The 20,195-nt window shown below is 42.0% G+C and overlaps 1 protein-coding gene across 2 annotated transcripts in view; it reads left to right on the top strand.

Moving 5' to 3' along the window:
* Nucleotides 1-20,195, top strand: part of col15a1b (collagen, type XV, alpha 1b) — a 60,061-nt gene extending 39,866 nt beyond the window's left edge. Inside the window, exons 16-43 of one of the 2 annotated variants that reach the window (XM_079284509.1) lie at nucleotides 614-667; nucleotides 956-1,084; nucleotides 1,196-1,249; nucleotides 1,335-1,370; nucleotides 1,524-1,565; nucleotides 1,829-1,891; nucleotides 3,212-3,247; nucleotides 3,723-3,806; nucleotides 3,902-3,967; nucleotides 4,375-4,410; nucleotides 4,791-4,853; nucleotides 4,974-5,063; nucleotides 5,570-5,605; nucleotides 5,756-5,809; nucleotides 6,959-7,015; nucleotides 7,314-7,373; nucleotides 7,861-7,905; nucleotides 11,404-11,476; nucleotides 11,643-11,668; nucleotides 11,891-11,989; nucleotides 12,207-12,351; nucleotides 12,455-12,519; nucleotides 12,764-12,895; nucleotides 13,184-13,288; nucleotides 13,908-13,982; nucleotides 15,313-15,510; nucleotides 16,451-16,566; nucleotides 17,304-20,195. In XM_079284509.1, coding sequence (XP_079140635.1) covers nucleotides 614-667; nucleotides 956-1,084; nucleotides 1,196-1,249; nucleotides 1,335-1,370; nucleotides 1,524-1,565; nucleotides 1,829-1,891; nucleotides 3,212-3,247; nucleotides 3,723-3,806; nucleotides 3,902-3,967; nucleotides 4,375-4,410; nucleotides 4,791-4,853; nucleotides 4,974-5,063; nucleotides 5,570-5,605; nucleotides 5,756-5,809; nucleotides 6,959-7,015; nucleotides 7,314-7,373; nucleotides 7,861-7,905; nucleotides 11,404-11,476; nucleotides 11,643-11,668; nucleotides 11,891-11,989; nucleotides 12,207-12,351; nucleotides 12,455-12,519; nucleotides 12,764-12,895; nucleotides 13,184-13,288; nucleotides 13,908-13,982; nucleotides 15,313-15,510; nucleotides 16,451-16,566; nucleotides 17,304-17,523 — 2,259 coding nt within the window. In that variant the 3' untranslated portion in view covers nucleotides 17,524-20,195. The remainder of the gene's footprint in view (nucleotides 1-613; nucleotides 668-955; nucleotides 1,085-1,195; nucleotides 1,250-1,334; nucleotides 1,371-1,523; nucleotides 1,566-1,828; nucleotides 1,892-3,211; nucleotides 3,248-3,722; nucleotides 3,807-3,901; nucleotides 3,968-4,374; nucleotides 4,411-4,790; nucleotides 4,854-4,973; nucleotides 5,064-5,569; nucleotides 5,606-5,755; nucleotides 5,810-6,958; nucleotides 7,016-7,313; nucleotides 7,374-7,860; nucleotides 7,906-11,403; nucleotides 11,477-11,642; nucleotides 11,669-11,890; nucleotides 11,990-12,206; nucleotides 12,352-12,454; nucleotides 12,520-12,763; nucleotides 12,896-13,183; nucleotides 13,289-13,907; nucleotides 13,983-15,312; nucleotides 15,511-16,450; nucleotides 16,567-17,303) is intronic. The other variant, XM_079284510.1, reaches the window with a different exon arrangement.

The following is a 20,195-nucleotide window of genomic DNA, read 5'->3' as shown; positions in this document are numbered from 1 at the left end:
TAATCTAATGAGCCATGCCTTAGCAGTCAATAAATCAGTGTGCCTTTGAATTTAGTGTTAGACTGAAAACGTCTGAGGCCTCTGGTACATTATGTTGTCATTTTTGTACAACAAAATGTACGGAGAGATTGTTGTACTTTGGTCCGATGATGCTTCGTCACAGGAATAACTTCTACTTTCCTGTTAGGTGGTGAGAAAACAGACAGAAACATCATCCGTGCCTTTACGTTTGCTGACTCCACTGCGTCATGTTCCAGGAGCTGAACAGGAGATAATCTTAACTTTAATCTGTTCAAATAAAACGAGTACATGACATTGGAGTTGGTCTTATGAGACTGTGAATCGGAACTATTTAACAATCGTTCAACACTACAGTGCGAGCATTATGTATCAAGGTTGACGATCATACAGTGACTCAGACAAATGTTGGCACGGACGATCTTATCACTTCAGGAAACTGATTCATGACTGTAGACTGACATGCTTTCACCTTTTGGAATGGCTAAAGGGTCAATGCACAGCTAAGCATTACATTTTTGCTATGTCAGCATATTTTCAGTGACTCGTCTATTTGTCTGCCTCTACTCGTGTCTGTCTGTGTTTGTGTGTCCAGGGTCCAGCAGGAAGAGGTGGGGATCCAGGTCTACCAGGAGCTGGGGGAGAGAAGGTATGATCCCTGGTGGTTTGAGCTCAGTGGACGATATTAAAGTGACGTAGTCGTAGTCATCCCCTTGTTTGCCTGTTGTGATACTTCTTTCTTTATAACTTCTGAATAACCTAAGGGTAGCCAAAGGACATCTGGACCAAAGGCAATATACAACTCAACATAGAATAAGCCAAAATAAATCTGCTGCCCACCATGTGCTCGTGTGCGTTTCTATTTCATCACCAAAACAAACATGTTTGAGGGACAAATCTCTGTTAACCAGGCAGCTTTTTCTTTTGATCTCTGCAGGGTGAATATGGGTCTGGAGGTACAGCAGGGTCTCCAGGGCCACCGGGGCCAAGTGGTCCACAAGGGAAGAGAGGTCCATCAGGTCCCCTGGGACCCCCTGGCCCTCCAGGAACCAAATTCTTTGTAGAGGTGAGCCGATTTAGATCTATGCACACATATCACTGCTGTTTTTCCAAATGTATTACAGTTAATAAGGATGTCAGTTCACTGTGTAACACCAGACTGTGTTTTTGTTTGCAGGATTTGGAGGGATCTGGGAAGACAGACATGCTGATTGGAGTCAGAGGCCCACAGGTCAGTGCGAGTGTGTGTGTGTTTGTATATAGAGTGTGTACATTGTTTCATATACACTAAGTGGTTTTTTTCTTCCTTTTTCTAGGGTTCCCCCGGCATACCTGGCTCGCAGGGTACCAAGGTAATATATTTATGAAAATCTGTTCAATGTAAGCATTAAAAAGGAGCTAGTATTCTATTTTTAACAGCTAGTAATACTTAATGTATGATTCCTCTGTGGTTTATTGCTCTGTATTGCTCAGTCGTTGAAAATGCTCCCTCATGTCTTCTGTAGGGTGAGGATGGAGCTACAGGTGCTCCAGGGCTCTCTGTCAAGGTAAGATGATTCTTAGATGGCACTGGCAATGGAAATAGTGCTATTTCCTCAGACTTTTTATGGTTTTAGTGTGCCGATACTTTAACAGTGAGTCATACCCTTGAGATGTATTTCATATCATTTCTGAATTAAGTACATAGCAGTTGGATTTAAACCTCACTAAGAAATGAACGACATACAGTATCTTAAACATGTGACAGTGAAATCCCTTAAGCTCTGTGCAACCTTTGTGTTACCTCTGTCCATGCTGTGTGTGATTGTAGGGTGAGCCAGGGGACCCGGGACCTGAGGGTCTTCAAGGGCCTGCTGCACTACCAGGTGCTCGGGTAAGTAGATTCAAATAAACTGAAGTAGAAATGTCACAGGGGATAAACCCATAGTTAGAATGACTATGGTTTAATAATTGATTAATCATGAATCATGAGATCAGTGGTTGTGGCACCTACAAAAGAGTGTTGTTTTTTTCATTTGTAATGAACAATGTAGGGGATTATGATGTCAAATTGTGTAATTACGTAAATGTTACAAATCCAAATAATGCTCTAACGTTTGTCTAACGTTTTGGAAAATAAGCTTGTTTCGCTGTCTTTCCAGCAAGACATGGGTCTAATTTCTGTGCATTCAGATAAGATGTCCAGGACGTGTTCAGCATTAAGTTAGCATGAAAACTAGAAACAGAAGTAAACCGCTAGCCTCCCCGAAATGTGCACCAGGAAAGTCTATTAAAGTGGATCTGACTACTTTGTACAGGGTTTAATGTTAATGTGAGCTGTTGACATTCAGTAGTAGTGTGTCTGAAGGCAAATCACTGTCAAAATCCGAGAGCGCAAATTAGATCAACGCGCGCGCAAATCAAACAGCTGTTTGAATCGCGTTTTTATGCGAGCGAAATTCCCTCTCGCGCGAGCGAAAGTCGCTCGCGAAACTTTAACCTTGTTTTTGTTTTTGACAGTAAGTGGGCGGACCCAGTCTCCATTGTATCTCTACGTCTACGTCTGCGTCAGAGTGATATACGATCTATCCAAAGATGAGGACTGTAACCAATTAGATGTAGAGATTAAATGGAGACTGGGTCCGCCCACTTACTGTCAAAAAGAAAAACGACTCGCGAGCGAGCAGGTTAAAGTTTCTTACGCGAGAGTGAATTTTGCTCGCGTGAATTTTGCTCGCGAGAGAGTGAATTTTGCTCGCGGAGTGATGTAAAAGCGCTCGTCAAAGTAAAATACGTGCGGATTTTGACAGTGATTTACCTTCATAAGTGTGTGTCTGCTTGTCAAACCACAGGGGAAAGCAAGGACTTAAATGAGTGTGATGAATAATTACTACTCATGCTGAACAGTGCACTAGCTTAGTTATCACATTTGTCATTGGAATCCGGAACATGCTAACACCCACATACCCAAAACGTCTTGAATGTAGCAAGGGATTTAGCTGAAGTGCTAGTAGTAGGTAATTAACTAGCTTGTTGGGAGCTAATCATTAGGTTCTTGTTTGGTAGGTAACTCATACACCTGAACTGCTCACAAAGAATATATCAGTTCCAGTCTGAGTGGTATAATGTGTCAAATAACCTTTAAGCATATGGTTTCTAGATGATGGTTAACAACACATAAATAACTTTCTATCTCCCTTCCCTCTACAAACAGGGGACCAAAGGAGAAAAGGGCAATCAAGGACCAAAGGTAGGGTTGCCATAATATGTGGATATTGAGTAATACCTATGCTGTCTGCACAGTTTGTTCCACCTTTTTTGATGCTGTATGAAGCTCGATGTTTAGAAGCTGTGATTTATAGCTTTACCCTACAACACCAAACAGCAGACGGACACAGCTCGCCACTGGTGAACATAGTGGAGGTTTTAGCAGCTGAAAAGCCAGATATTTCCATCAGGAGTTGGTAGACACCAAAGATTGCCAGGTGGCCAGTATTGAACTCCAAATGAATGATGCAAATGAGTGCAACAGTTTGTTAACAAGTTCTCCGCATCTGTTCGCTGCTCCCAAGTGGCCAAACAATCTGTTGTTGTAGATTTATTTAAACTTCCCTGTTGGTTGTGTCATCACGTTCGTATTCCTGTTTGCTGCTGCCTTCTAGATGATCTACCATTTCATTCACATTTTAAGTTCAATAAAAGACTTTCTGTTTTGTGTCCTGAAGGGTGATTGTGGTGTTGATGGACTCAGTATCCCAGGACAACCTGGTCTTCCTGGACCCCCTGGACCTGTCATTAATCTGTCGGATGTATGTGTGCCCTCCCTATTTAGTGAATCGTGCAAATCTCTAAATATACACTGCTGAAAGTGGCCACATTTACACATTGCCTATTCCGTCTGCAGCTGCTGCTCAATGTGACAGATGGGATCTTCAACCTCACAGAGATCAGTGGACCACCGGGCCCCCGGGTGCGTAGCACTAAGCTGTTAATGACAGTGTCTCTTAAGATAAAGACAACAGCTGATAATAAGGACGGAAGAAATGTGATGAATATATTACCACCACTCACATCTGTGACATCAACAGGAACAGAAATATGCATCCGATACAGGGACATAGATCATCTATGATAGATTTGAACTACTAACGCAAGGAGCCAATACTTTACTACAGCGCGATGCATGTTTTATGTACTTCGGCTGCAGCTGTGGGTGATGATGGGGTGTATGAGCATGTCGTTCTTTGGCTTCGTCAGAGAAAGAGATCATTACGTAACTCAGCACTACTGCTTTAGCTGGCATCTGTGTTTTTGTTCTTGTCTGCACATGCATGCATGCTTATGTGTCGATGTGTTTGTGTTGTCGGCGTGTTGCAGGGCCCTGAAGGCTTGCCTGGCAGAGCTGGATTTCCTGTAAGAGCATTTCGTAACACTTCTTCCTGCTGAGCATTGTATCACCTGTTGACTTTGTTGCTAAAATCTGAATGTCTACATCAGTATTTTTGCAGTTCATGAGCCAAAATGAAACAATAATTTGAAAGCAATGTAACATTTTGTTTTGCATTTTTTTTGCTGTCTTTGGGCTGAACAGGGTAGGTATGGTTTTGCCTCAGATGGTGGTTTTTCATTTTAGGTACTTATCCCTTCATAAATCCAAGACCTATGATTTTCTTTTTTTCTTATACAGTATATATCAACTCTAGAATTTACAAAGCTCCACTGCCTCACTTTTAAGTTGCTATTACCCTCACTGAACCTCCCAACTCACTCATTACCCTTGAATCACTCCTCAGGGCCTCAGGGGACCAAAGGGAGACATAGGCCCTACAGGTATCCATGGACCAGAAGGGTTCAAGGTGAGAACTGGACAGAATGTGGATTATAACAAACATGTAACAATTGACACAAGGAGCCCCCAGTATATATGCAGGAAAATATAAATAAATATATAAATGTTGCTTTCTTTGCGCTAACAGGGTGAGAAGGGGGAGCCGGGGGTGACTATTGCTGCTGACGGATCCCTCTTATCAGCGCCAAAGGGCCCCCAGGGGCCCAAAGGCTTCAAGGTACCAGATAAGTGACTCCTTACCTAGAGGAGAATTTGAAGAGTGGATGTCAATATTTCTTGCCAAGACTTCTGATGTTGATGCATCAGCAGTACAGCAAAGGTCTGGACGTGTTGCTGTAATTCCTTCCAATTCCACAGCTCAATTTAAATAGTCTAAAGTACTGTTAGCCCTCCTGCCACGTAGAAGCTAGGGTCATAATTAACTGTTTTATTTTTTCCCCGCGTAATGTAGCTTAATAACAAGGTTGTCACAAGGGTCGAAACAACAAAAATCGAACTCACTCAAAAAACTGAGCCCTATCAAAATCAATGGAGCTTCTTGGAGCCTTAAATTGGGACCAAATCTGGGGTTTTGTGAATATTCCCTCAGTTCTTCAAGAGAAACAACTCATTTAAACCCAAAGAGAGACGAGCTGTCCTTGAAAGGTCTATTACTGACATCTAATGCCGCGTCCTCTTCATATTCTCGCCTCACATGTTATTGCACTGCATTGTAATTTGCAGGGTGACCGTGGGTTCCCTGGACCTGACGGACGTATGGTGAGTTTGAATGCTGAATAGAACATTAATATCTATGAACTCACATTTTGTAGTTAGGAGTTCTACACAAACACATGTTGTCATGAACTGGAATGAACATCTTCAGCTGTAGAATGGATGTGTACATCACTGTGTTTCTGTTTATTTCAGGGCCTGATAGGACCACATGGACAAAAAGGAGAATATGGCTTCCCTGGTCGTGCAGTGAGTACTTTGTATTTGTTGTATATTGGTCTAGAAATGAACATCCCCATTGTAAATGTGTCTACTTAGGTACTGGTACCAAAAACTCAATGTGAAAAATTCATGATCCCAATATATTTATTTTAATATGAGGCAAATGGAGTTAGATGTCTGCACTAATTGGAGTGTTTTTGAGGCTGCTGCTACAAACCTGGATGAGCTCACTGACACTGTGACATCCTCCATCAGTTTCTGAACTAAACCCTGGTTTATTGCAAGACTCAGGCAGCTTCGTCTGCCTAAAGAGGAGGTCTACAGAAGTGGGTACAGCATCCTGTACAACCAGGCCAGAAACACACTGACAAAGGAGATCAAGGTAGCAAAGAGGAGCTACACTGGAGAGTTGGAAACGTGTGGCGAGGCCTGCAGGTACTCACTAACTACAGGAGACCAACCCCCCCACACTGAGGAGAATCACAAGCTGGCTGACGTCCTGAATGTGTTGTACTGCAGGTTTGATAAGCTCACTTTTACACTTCCCAACTGCTCTAACATCAAACAAGCACCTACACCCCCTGCCACCTCCTCACCTCTCCCAACCAACCCCCCACCGGCACTGAGGCTCTGCGAAGAGGCTCTTTCACAGACAGAAGATCAGGAAAGCCCCAGGCCCAGCCGGTGTGTCCCCCTCCTGCAGAGATGGCTGTGCAGCCTGACAGCGGCAGGAAGGAAGGACCTGCGGTACCTCTCCTTCACACACCGGAGGTGAATCAGCCGGTGGCTGAAGGAGCTGCACAGAGCTGCCAGGGCATCCCACAGGGGGTGGGAGGAGGTGTGCTGGCCTTCTTGACAAGTTTGTTAAGTCTCTTCCTGTTGGCTGTCGAGATGCTGCTGCCCCCAGCAGACCACCCCATAAAAGATGGCCGATGCCACCAAAGAGTCGCGCTCCAAAAGACCTCAGTCTCCTCAGCAGATAGAGTCTACTCCGACCCTTTTTGTAAAGTGCACATGTGCATACATGGCCAATAAAGCCGATTCTGATTAAAAGCATTTAATTAAGGTTATTTTACTAACACTGGATAGAGCACCATGTGTCGCTGAACGCTTTGCAGTACACACCTTTTTGTATTTTACAAATACTGATGTGTTTCACTCTTTCTCTTCCTGTAGGGACGATCTGGTATGGCTGGGAGGAAAGGTGACAGAGGAGATTCTGTTGGCCTACCGGTAAGTAAAGGAAAGGGGGGGAAATATCTGTGATCTCCTTGTTGTTAAAGGCCTTATCAATAATGCATTGGAACAATTCAGACAGATATGTTCAGATACCAACAAATAAGACAGATCTTTGAGCTGTTTTAATCTTCAGATCAGCATTTTAATGGTGATATGGCCAGTTTCTTTTTTTTTAACATCAGGAAAAACGGTTCGTCCTCTAAGTTAGTTTTCACTTCACTTGGAAACTATCTGACTGTCTGAGAGATGTAACAGGGCACTGACACTAATGTGATAACATTCACTCTCTCAGGGACCTCCTGGTCCTCCAGGCCCAGCTGGACATCCAGGAAGAGTTATTGGGCTTAAAGAAGTAAGTTTCCTTCTGTGGCTTTTTATTTCTCTTAATTCGTCATTTTCAGTTGGTGGACTGGCATGACGATGATGTGATGCATTGCAATATTTGAAAAGGCTTGCTTCACAGTTAGGCATAGCTTTAAAAAAAATGACATTAAATGGCAGAAACTTGGAAACTTATTTTTATTGAGAAAATGCATTATATATATTACATCTTTGACTTATATTGAACATCACTGAACCTCAAGTGTACATGTGGATTTGTATTATATTTTTGGACGTCGGCTCCAATTTTTAAGTTTTCTACAAATCATTAGAATAACTAGAAAAATATTGTAATCTCAAGAACCTTATAAAAGTACGACACATTTGGCTTTGGACACAGAAAGCCCTGTGATTAAGTATTGGAAGCCAGTTTGTCTTTTTATTCTTGCCTTAAACTATGTCTGTGAAGCTCATGACTCATTTAGTCTGATCACGCTGCTCTTCTTTGAATTTTAAAGACAGTGTTTCCGGTGCGCCCCAGACCGCACTGCAAAAAGGGACGAGTAAGTCTGTGTCGGACCTTCTGATTGGTCTGTTTCACCTTGAAATCGGACCATCCGGTGGTTCTGTTGGTGTGTGGGTGTAGCAGCATGGCAGCTCTCTGGTCTGGGCTAAAACAGCTATTTTTACTGCCTTCATTTTCTCCTCTCCTCCCTCCTGGCTTTTCTACTGTCCTAATGATCCTTACAAATGTCTAAATGTCTGTGGGTCTCGCCCCCGTTTCATCAGGCGTTAACATTGTTGTTGTATGCAGAGATGGGTAGTATTTATATTACTTGTATTTGAAATACATATTTCAATTACTTTGAGTAATTTGTATTTGATAGGGCCGACAAAAAATCGAATGTAATTTGTAACAAAATACTTTAGAGAGGAGTCATTTTGTATTTAAAATACTCAAAATACTTTCTCCACCAATCAAAAAACAGTTCATGAGTTCAGTCTTCAGATCTTCAAGTTCAACAGATTGTCTGTCAAGTTAAATATTTGATCTGAGTGTGACAGATATCAACTAGCTTGATGTATAATTTATGTCTGGGTCTGGCTGCATAGCCTTTTGTACATGGTGATGGTTATCATATCAAGCTGGCGATCGATGCTAATGACGCTAGCATGCTATCTATATACATGGTGATGGGTATAATATCAAGCTAGCAATTTATGCTAACATGCTAATGATGCTAGCATGCTGTCTATATACATGGTGATGGTTATAATATCAAGCTAGCGATTTATGCTAACATGCTAATGACGCTAGCATGCTGTCTATATACATGGTGATGGTTATAATATCAAGCTAGCGATTTATGCTAACATGCTAATGATGCTAGCATGCTGTATATATACATGGTGATGGGTATAATATCAAGCTAGCAATTCATGCTAACATGCTAATGACGCTAGCATGCTGTCTATATACATGGTGATGGTTATAATATCAAGCTAGCGATTTATGCTAACATGCTAATTACGCTAGCATGCTGTCAATATACATGGTGATGGTTATAATATCAAGCTAGTGATTTATGCTAACATGCTAATGACACTAGCATGCTGTCTATATACATGGTGATGGTTATAATATCAAGCTAGCGATGTATGCTAACATGCTAATGACACTAGCATGCTGTCTATATACATGGTGATGGTTATAATATCAAGCTAGCGATTTATGCTAACATGCTAATGACCTAATAATGCTGTATCTTCTCAATGTGAATGTCATAATGCCATATCAATGACTGGCAGATAATATAGTTTACAGTTAGCCAGGCTATGACAGTAGATGTCCATTTGTTAAAAAAACATTAAATATCCAATTTATTTAATTTAAAAGGCATATTATGAAAGTATTCTTAGTTTTATTATTTCATACATTCTACAGTTGGCCAGGTGGACAACATGTCTGTGACTGTTCTTCCTTTTTGTGGGGTTCACCAGAGCTTTGTGTACATTATATATAATTATATTATATTATATAGCCCAAACCTGAATGCTCTGCTATACCAAATTGTGAGAAAACGGAAAATCCAGAAAGAAATATTTCCTTATTTTAAATACAAAATACATGTATTGTATTTTGTTACATTTTCTGGCACCAGTATTTTGTATTTTATTTTGATACATTTATTTGAGGGGTATTTTGTATTTTGTATCAAAATACATTTTGATTTATCTTTGCCCATCTCTGGTTGTATGCAGGGTGTATCCAGTGATGTGTTTTATTACCACCACATATTTATGGTTGGATATGGGTTAAAGATGCATTAGCCACCTGTAAATTCGGTGCAACCCGGGTTCATTAAAACCCAGATTTTCTGTGTGTTAAATCCAATGTGATCAACTGTGCTTATTGTTAATGCCGGGTGTTAAAGGGGTCTGAGACTGAATTCCGCTTTCCTCGTCTGTCCTTTCCGTCCTCATCTTAGGGAAGAGGAAGCTAGGAGGTGAAAGATATGGATATCATTGATACTCCTTCTACTCTATGCTCATCAGAGTTGTTTCCAAATCCCTTTTCAGTTCAATCAATTCAAAAAAGGAGTCTATAGAGGCTATACAATGTTGACCATGACAGGCCTTTTCATTTGATTAATTCCAAAGAAAAGCTTAAATCCAATTGATTGTATTCAAAGGGAGATGTACTGAACTCTGGCCTGCCTTTCATCAGGTGGATAGAAATGTACGGTGCTGGGGTTTTGGGTTCTGCTTTGAAAACGTTCTGCTTGAAGCGTCTTCTGTGGCATTCTGTGTAGCATATAAGGGGATCAATTGGCCAAAATTTAATACAATATTCGTAAGTGTGTTTTGTTCAGTGTATTATCACCTGAAAATAAGAGTTGTTGTGTTTCTGTTACCTTAGAATGAGCCGTTGATACCTACGTATGGAACGGTTCCTCTGAATTATAGGCACCATTATAGGCACCATTACAGGCACCATAGTTCTTCTACACCAGAGGTCACTAATAGGCAGACGCTGTTGTGTCCGGACCCGGGACCTAAAACGATAGATAATTGAGAATTACTCCATTTTGCAGAGCGCTTCTATTTCAACCTTTACGGCATTCGTTCAGCGGTCCAGGAAACACGCTGACCGATCACATCATGTGATGCTACTCAGCCAATCAAATACGTGTATTCCGATAAGCTTCACGATTCGAGTGAGATTTACACATACTAGGGAAACGGGGCGAGAGATCGAGTAGTCGGAGAGAATAATACATGAATCCGAAATTATTTCACATGGCGTTCTCCAAATAGAGATATGGGGTCAGCGAGACAACTACGGCAGCTTCATATAGGGTCTATGATCTGGACATCATTTGTTAATGAACAACTCATCTGAAGCCAACAATGGAAGATGAATTAATTCTGACTTATGTTAATTGGAAACATAATGCTGATGATAAGGGGGTGGAGGGCTATCTCTGGTCTTTCTCCTTGATTGTATGCAGTAGATTGCATCCATTGGAATGTCACTTTAACACCTTCTTTAATGCCATTTTCCTTTGCAATAGCCATCAATGTGATGTTTGGGTGCATAGCATCCTTCTAAGTAGTGGCGGCCAAGTTGTGGCAAGGGGCCTCTCGGAAGTCATTGATAGTAACGTACTGTAAAAAATGTTAGTCCATGAAAGAACAGGAACAGTTTATAGACACCGCCATTTAGTGATGCAGAGCTGTTTGATAAGAACACCTGATTTAACCCTGTGTTCCCCAAGCTTTTGTACTGTAACCACCAGAGCCGAGGATGGGTTGTACGTGCTGCTGTCTCAAGCATGTGTCCCTTGTATTTAACAGGTGTTTTTTTTGTCATCTGTCTTGGTTTTTTTTTTTATCATTCTTTACAGCTGTGAAAAAAATAATTCAAGCTATGTGTTCAGCTGTCTGTACTTTGTCTACATGTGCACATACAAGCGCCAGCTATCGCCAAAGTGCTGGTGTCAATGTCATTTTAATGTGTGTGTGTGTGTGTGTGTGTGTGTGTGTGTGTGTGTGTGTAGGACACAGTGACAGGGGGAGATTCAGTCCGAGCTAAAGGAGATGTGGGAATACCTGGAGAGCCAGGCACACCTGGTAAGTCCTTTACAACACACATCTCATTGATTGCCTTTCTCTCTCACCTAACACTTGGGTCACCATTCGGTTAATACGAAGCCCCGGAGAGGTGATGGAGGGGGAAAAAACGATGAAATAACTGCTGGAATGTGTATCATTTATGCCTCGTCATTTTCCTTCTCAGCACCCGGCTTTCCAGATGGAATTGTGGTAAGTGCTGATTCATCATCATCATCATCCACCATCGATCAAACGCTGACATGGTAACAGAGCCACTGTCCAGTCCTACATTAAGGATTGATATTCACAAACAAAACTGTAAATAGTTTGAGAGGAGAACAAAAATTAAACCAAGGAGTCAAGTTTGACAATGAAATAAGCTTCCGCAACGTCTTCAGCAGGCTTGTTTCTTTGTGTTTGTCAATCCCTCAGGGTGCCAGAGGTGATCAGGGATACCAGGGTCAGAAGGGAGAAACGGGTGACGGCGGTCTGCCTGGTTCTCCAGGACTGCCTGGGAGGTCAGGACTTGTGGTAAGATCTACTAAAATCCCATTCAAATGAGTAAGTCTTCAGGTATTGAAATGATTAATTGTGACCAATGCATCTGATTACATCAGATTCCCCAATGTTGCTGTTGTGAGTTTGGTGCTGCTGAATATCTTTGAGGTTGCACGTACCACATAGTGAAAATGTTCAGATGTATTGAGGAATTGCCAACATGAATGAGTCTGTCCGTATGTGTCTGTAGGGTCCAAAAGGCGAGTCCGTCATTGGCCCTTCGGGACCTGTCGGCCCTGTTGGTCAACCCGGAGCCCCTGGGTTTGGCCGACCTGGTCCCCGAGGGCCCCCTGGCCCCGCTGGCCTCCCAGGAATTGTACCTGCTTATGGATCGGGTATGTGATGCGGGAGAAGATGTGGAGCGCAGCTTCTATCGATACATCTTACGGACCTCGTTCATTGCATCTGCTGAATGTGTTTCTGATGTGTTGTTATCAGGAGTCAGTGTCCCCGGCCCTCCTGGTCCTCCCGGCCCAACAGGAGCTTCAGGATATGCCAACCCTGTAAGATACCTACCATTGAGCAAGGCACTCTACCCTTGATCTGCTCTATTTTGGCTTGTATCTTCTACACTTAAATAAATATACAGTATATTGTAACGTTTTATTATGTCCATAAGTTCATGATTTGCCTTAATATTGAACCTTGTTGTGAGAAATGTGCAGTGAAAATGTATCTGTAGAGGAGAGAAATTGAGAACAAATGTCTTTTACTGGTAAATAATGGCAGTATGACGATCTGCTTCAGGTGACCACCTATAAGACAAACCACGCTCTGAGCAGAGAGACTTCCCGCGCTGCAGAGGGAACCTTGGCCTACGTGTCTGAGAAGGGAGGAGAGTTGTACATCAGAGCACGCAATGGCTGGCATAAGATCCAGGTGTGTACTGTGTTGGCACTCAATGTGTGGCCATTTAAACCTAATGAAAGTGCACTTCACCATATTGTGTATATTCTGTACACATGGCATCTATTGCACTTCTGTCCATCTTGATAGAGGGATCCCTCCTGTGTTGCTCTCCCTAAGGTGTCTTCCTTTTTCTCCCCGATGTGAGGGTCCCAGGACAGAGGATGTGTATGGATCGTAAAGCCCTCTGAGGCAAATTTGTGATTTGTGATTTTGGGCTGTTCAAAATAAATTGAATTGATTGAATTGTCCCTCTTTCAGCTTGGAGAATTGATTCAATCTGGACCTTCCACCTCGGCCACGTCTCAGTCCCTCAGCAGACCTGGAGATCAGAGCAAAACGCACAGGAGCCAGAGCCATAGCCAGGTAGGCACACACACACACACACACACACACACACAACTGAGTACCAAAAGAGCAGATCCAGTTGGGTTCTTCAACTGTCTGTAGTCCGGGATGCAAACAACTTGCTTTTTCAGTGAATGACGCTTTTATAATTTTTGGAGACTTGTGTGAATCGTGCAGATTCAGGGTCCCGCCCGCCCCCCCACATGCTGTCAGGTTGTGTGTCTAATATTACAGTCGACGTCCTCATTAGACGGGTTACTTTGCAAAACACCCCGGTTGCAGCAACTTACATAATGTCATTTGAACATGTTCCGCCTTAAAATAACGTTTACCAAGAATGCATTTATGTTTCTTGTAAAACAAACTATCGTAGTGGAATGTCTTGACAAACCTTGCAGTGGAGGTGTCACTAAATAGTTAATAGTGAATAGAGAGTGAATAGTGAGTAGATTATATTGGGTAAAATATACCCGACGTTGGTGTTACTTCTGTTACGTTAGTGTTCTAGGGTCTCTCTCTTTTTTCACCATATATACAGTATGTAGTAATAATTACATACATGGAAACTCTTTTAGGAATATCTTTACACTTAGAACTACTTTTAAACAACCTCTTGATTCCTGCTTTTGTTGAATAGGAGCTTCAAGAGGGCAGTAGAGGATATCAGCCCACCTATAACGTACTACCACATACCTTCAACGCTGTACCTGGGGTGAGTGTTACAAACACACACATACACACACACACCAAGCAAGGTCAAATCTCTTGGCCCAGCACCAGCCTAACTCACCCTACGATGTAGATCTGGGATGTGTCATATTTGGACCAAGTATCTTTCCTCCTCTGTTTCCTCATCTGTTTCCCTCTCTGTTTCCCTTTCTGACTAAAATGACATGTGGTGTTCCCCAAGGTTCAATACTGGGGCCTCTTCTGTTCAACATCTACATGCTTCCACCAGCTCAGATTATGGAAAACAACAAAGTGTGTTATCATAATTATGCAGACGACACACAAATCTACATAACTATGTCACCAGGGGACTATAATCCCATACAAGGGCTGGGTAACTGCATTGAGCAAATCAACAACTGGATGTGCCAGAATTTTCTTCAATTAAACAAAGATAAAACAGAAGTAATTGTTTTTGGTACCAAGGACGAACAATTGAAAATCACCGCTCAGCTTCAGTCACTGATGTTAAAACCCACAAACCAAGCCAGAAATCTAGGTGTAGTTATGGATTCAGGCCTCAACCTGAACAGCCATATCAAGACAATTACAAAATCAGCCTATTATCACCTGAAGAATATATCAAGGATTAGAGGACTTATGTCTCAACAGGATTTGGAAAAACTTGTCCACGCATTTATCTTCAGCAGACTGGACTACTGTAACGGTGTGTTTACAGGTCTCTGTAAAAAGTCCGTCAGAAAGCTGCAGCTGATTCAGAACGCTGCAGCTGGAGTCCTCACTAAGACCAGGAGGGTGGATCACATCACCCCAGTTCTGATGTCTTTGCACTGGCTTCCTGTCCAACAAAGAATTGACTTTAAAATCCTGCTGTTGGTTTACAAAGCACTGAACGGTTTAGGGCCAAAATACATCTCTGATCTGCTGCTACCTTATGAACCATCCCGACCCCTTACGTCGTCTGGGACCGGTCTACTTTCTGTTCCCAGAGTCAGAACTAAACATGGAGAAGCAGCGTTCAGTTTTTCTGCTCCACATATCTGGAACAAAGTCCCAGAAAGCTGCAGGTCTGCTGAGACCGTCAGCTCATTTAAATCAAGATTGAAGACTTTTCTGTTTGCTGCTGCCTTTAATTGAACCACATTCAATTCATATATTAATCAATTTCCTGCATTTCTGCATTTTACTACTGCATTTTATTTCTTACACTGTTTCTTTAATTGTTTTTAAATCTCCTTTTCTTTTGCCATATGTTTTGATGCTTTTAATGGTTTTATGTGAAGCACTTTGAATTACCTTGTTGTTGAAATGTGCTATACAAATAAACTTGCCTTGCCTTGCCTCTTTCCCAGCTCCACCTGGTAGCGCTGAACGCCCCGCTGAAAGGGGACATGCGTGGCATCCGGGGGGCCGACTTCCAGTGCTACCAGCAAGCACGCTCCATGGGGCTAACCACCACCTACAGGGCCTTCCTGTCCTCACACCTGCAGGACTTGGCAACGATCGTGAGGAAGGCGGACCGCACCGACATGCCCGTGGTTAACCTCAGGGTGAGGAGACATTTCTGTTTACGTTTCCAATTTCATTTTATAGATGTTTCATGAAGAATGAAGGCAAGTTAATGAGTGTTCACTGTTCACCTCTAACAGTTTAATTAACTATGGTTGAAGGAATAGTTTGGATTCTTTATAAAAATAAGTCCTAGTATAAAGTATGTTATAAAAAAGTATAAAAAAAAGTATTTGTATATTTATTGGTCTTTTAATGGCTTTATTAAAAATACCACGTTTATGCAGTAATTTTTAAGGAGCCCCCATTTTTTTAAATGCTCCATTGTTAAGATATTGAGGGCAAAAACTTGTCCCCCAAATATAGACCCCCTGTATTTTGCACACTGGTACGCCCCCAGTTTGTCGTAGTAGGCTGGCCCACCAGCACAGAAGTAAAGCGATGTACTGCTGTGGACGGGGGCAGCAGCAAAATGTATTATAGCCACCTAAAAACACAATAGCACTTTAAGAGTATGCTATGTTTATGATGTTGTCACTACTTTACCTTGCTGTCAGACAGTTTTTTTGTGTTATTTTGTACAATGACACAAATGATCGGTTAGTTTGTTTGTACAATACAATCAAACTAACCGATCGAGGCAGTGGTAGACCAGCAACTCCCATGTTGTGAGTATTGTGGCTTTGAAGAGAGCACAGATAACTGCTTCAGCTCCCCATCGGAAAGCGTTTTCTCAGCAAGGTAAAGCAGTGAAAATCTTTTTTTTAAGGTGGATATAATATATTTTGCTGCTGCCCCCCGTCCACAGCGGGTCATCGCTCAGCCCCCACTGGGAGCGTGCCGACCGTCAGTCCGAACTATACCTTTAAGTTAAGGCGTGTCACCCACTGTGTTCTTACAGGTTTAGAGTGACACTCAACAATCAACACAGATGATGTGTTTACTGTTTCCTATCCATGCCTGTCCCTCCTCTCCTCTCAGGGTGAAGTTTTGTTCAGTAGCTGGATGTCCATCTTCTCTGGGAATGGAGGCACATTCAACCCATCCACACCCATCTACTCCTTTGACGGACGCAATGTGATGTCTGACTCAGCATGGTGAGTGAGCGTATGTGAGAGTAAGCCAATCATCCATAATGATGGTTTCATGAGACCCCGAAAAAACTAAATAAATATTTCACTGCAAACGGACCATAGATCTCATGTTCAAATGGACAGCAGCTGTCATTGAAATGGACAGTCATGATGTTGAGAACAGTTTAAATATTTTGGGGCATTTGCCTTCATCAGATAGGAGCCAACGGAGATTGGACAGGAAATGGGGGGGACATGGGGGATGATGTGCAAGTCATCCCCCATGTTCCCCCCGACCCCATGAGTCGGGTTGAGGTTTGGTCATTTTCAGCAATTGGCAATTAGATGAATTAATGGATTTGTAACCTTTGTTTTATTGAGTAACTACTACATTAGTAGTGGTTTTGTAAGATGATGCTCTCTTTCCCTCTCTGACTGTACCAATCATCCGCCTCCATGCGGGTCATGTGTTGTAAGTAGGCAGACGATGCCCCATGATTGAGGAAAAGGGAAAGAGAGGGTGTTGCTAATGTTTTGCATTAGCCTGACAAGCTAACAGTCAGTAACGCACGACTCAAATACAGAATAACGTAGCTTCGGATCTTGGGTTTCGATCTCAAATGTGGTCGTACCAGCTTGGCTCAGTGGGGTTTTAGTAACATGGGCATATGGGTCGGCTTCTGATGTCAGTGTTAGGCCTTTACGGAAGAACTCCCATGTAACCTCCACTCATATTATGTCTCTCTCCCTCTAACCCCCAGGCCAGAGAAGCTGGTATGGCACGGCTCCAATACGGTGGGCATCCGTCTGACCACTAACTACTGCGAGGCGTGGAGGACGGCTGACATGGCGGTGACGGGCCAGGCTGCGCTGCTGCAGACGGGACGTCTGTTAGGACAGCACACCCGCTCCTGCTCTAACCACTACATAGTGCTGTGCATAGAGAACACGTATGTGGGGAACACCCATCAGAGGACCTGAGGACACAGAGGAAACACACACACACACACACAGCACGAGTGCTGAAAGTGCAGAGTGGAAAATGTGACATACATCATTTAAACGGGAAACACACGCAGGCACATACACACATCATGAGGACACGTCTCTGCATGGGAATTACATTCAAGTACACAGACAAAAGGCACTTTTGTTCATACATGCAGATAAAATACACACACGTTAATATAGCAAAAGCAGGCGTCTGCACTCGAGCGCAGAACAAAGGAACACGTGCCCACCCATTGGAGTTCCTTCCACTTTGTATCGTTTCATCTTTAGTGCCAGTGTGTAATCCAACACTGCATAATGTTTGCCACGCATTTGTTCCAGTCTAGAGTTCCATTTTTCTTTTTTCACTATGAACATGTGACAGCACAGCATATCACCACACAGGACATTGGGGATGTACTGTATGTGTTGTTAAAGTGAAAGATGACTCAGGATATCAGGTACTGTCACTGATCTGAGTACAGCTGAATGACTTAACAGACAACTCCAGTGCAACTTTGATCTCCTTAACTACAGAAGCCCCGAGAGACAAGTAAGGGAAAAGTGTTCCTAAGTGTGATTCAAATAGTTTTCTCAAAAGGTGGAAAAGGTTTTGCCTGAGGGAACAAAGAATGTCCATGCACGCTAAACACAAGGTACATATACTGTGTGTTAGCAAAGTAATGTCAATTAAAATTGAAGAAAACAAGAAAGCTTGAAATCCTTTTCGAGTATTGGGTAGTGGTGCACGTCAGCTTCCTGTGGCCAAAATGCATATTACAACAACAACTTATGATCCTATTTTTTTCGCCTGCCTACACTTTTTTCCCACCTTTTATTACAGATGTAAGGAACTTACAAAGATTATCCTGCCAAAACATTATTTTTCTCACCTGTCTACTTATGAAATGGATCAACTTTGTCTCACTTGCCTCTCAGGACTTCTGTACTTATTCTTGACATATTTGCTGATCGTTTTCAAAATGCATGCCACAGTTTTTAAAAAGTTTTTTGTTCCTGTGCTTATGTTACTGTTGCATAGTGATGCGTTGTTTCTTTTAAGTGTGAATTGCATTACCTCACAATAATAACCCATTCGGAAACAAGTAATGGAGACTTGATGACACTGTGGACAAACCTGCCAAATCCTCTTCATATAGGGAAAGGAAAGCACCGGCAGTTTAGAGACGTAGAACATACATTGAAATGTACAATAGCGAAGTGGTTAGCTGTGATGTAAAGTATACAGGACGAGTTGTGATTTGTAGTAAATAGGACTCTGTCACTGAATTTTGACCTCATTTCAGAAGATAACAGTATTGTAGTTTAGACCCAAGTGTCACGTATCAAAGCTAGAGACATGCGATAAACACTGCAGAGCAGACTTACAGTTCCCAGGATATGCGATCAATGAAACATTCTTGGTCAAATTCTATATTCTAATATTGTCATCAAACCCCATGTTAAGATCACTGTGTTAGTCCATCACTTAATACTTTCCAACTCTCCTTGCCTGTCTGCGGCTCTCAGCCCCAACACGATTGGTTGCTACTGAAGACGTGAATCTTAATACTTTATATATATTTCAGTAATTTCCTAAAGCAGCTGGGCACTGTACTTTACATGCAAACAGGAAGAAATAGTGCATTTGTTTGGGGACTTTTCCAGCAGTGGATTAATACACAATTGGTGATCTAATGGCAGCAGGACGGTGTCAAAATAAACTAGCGTGCTTGAAAAAGATGCTGTACGTGTCATGAGATGGTTCTTTTTATTTGAGTGACCCTTTTGATGTCAGATATTGGTATCCGTCTCCTTGTAATATGTTAGATGTAAATACACGATATGTAAATGACTTGCTCCCAGCAAAGTCAACCAATCACAGCATCACGTTTCCTCCATTTGTTTTTCAGGCCACTGAAAAGCCAAAAAAAGAACTGGCTGGATTTTACCAAAAACATTTTACCACTAAGATCTTCTCTTAATTGTCGAAGCTACAGATACGATACGAATATTAAAGACATTAGCAACGCAAGATGAAAACCAAGTCATGTTTACCAAGAATCTTAGCTTGCTTAGAGAGGACACAGATCATATTGAAGGATTCATTCATAAACGCAGTATGGTGCCCCCTGCAGATTGTCATCACTAATTGGCATCCCATAATCCAACATGAAAGATCGAATGTCTTACATTCTTTATGATATCAGAACACTTTTTCAGATTTTCTGCTGAACTTTAGCCCTGCTGCTTGCAATAAATGATTCAATTAGTGTCAACATTAACATACGTGCGTTAGTAATAGATTTGAAATCAATATGAGATTTTTAATTCATTTATACGGTAGCACAGTGTGACAATCTAGCAGGCTCACTTTAAAATGTTGATGGAATTGGAACATGTATATATATGTTTGTTTTTGTTGATATTGTGGAAATGTTTTTGTTTTTACACTGTAGAGGTAGGTTTTGTATGACACTCACCAAGCGTTGATTGAGATGCAGCTCCAGTGTTCTGCCTGGAAAGATGCTGAAACCAGCAGTCTTGAAAATGTTTTGATTTTCAAAGAAGTAGTAGTTTTCCTGATTGTGATTACTGTTCAAACAGGACTTGAGCTACTGAGGAATGAAGACATTTGTACTGACTGACTGCTGCGTACTGAA

This window comes from Melanostigma gelatinosum (assembly GCF_949748355.1).
Source record: "Melanostigma gelatinosum genome assembly, chromosome: 15".
Taxonomy (NCBI): Eukaryota; Metazoa; Chordata; class Actinopteri; order Perciformes; family Zoarcidae; genus Melanostigma; species Melanostigma gelatinosum.
This window is presented reverse-complemented; position numbering and strand designations above follow the sequence as displayed.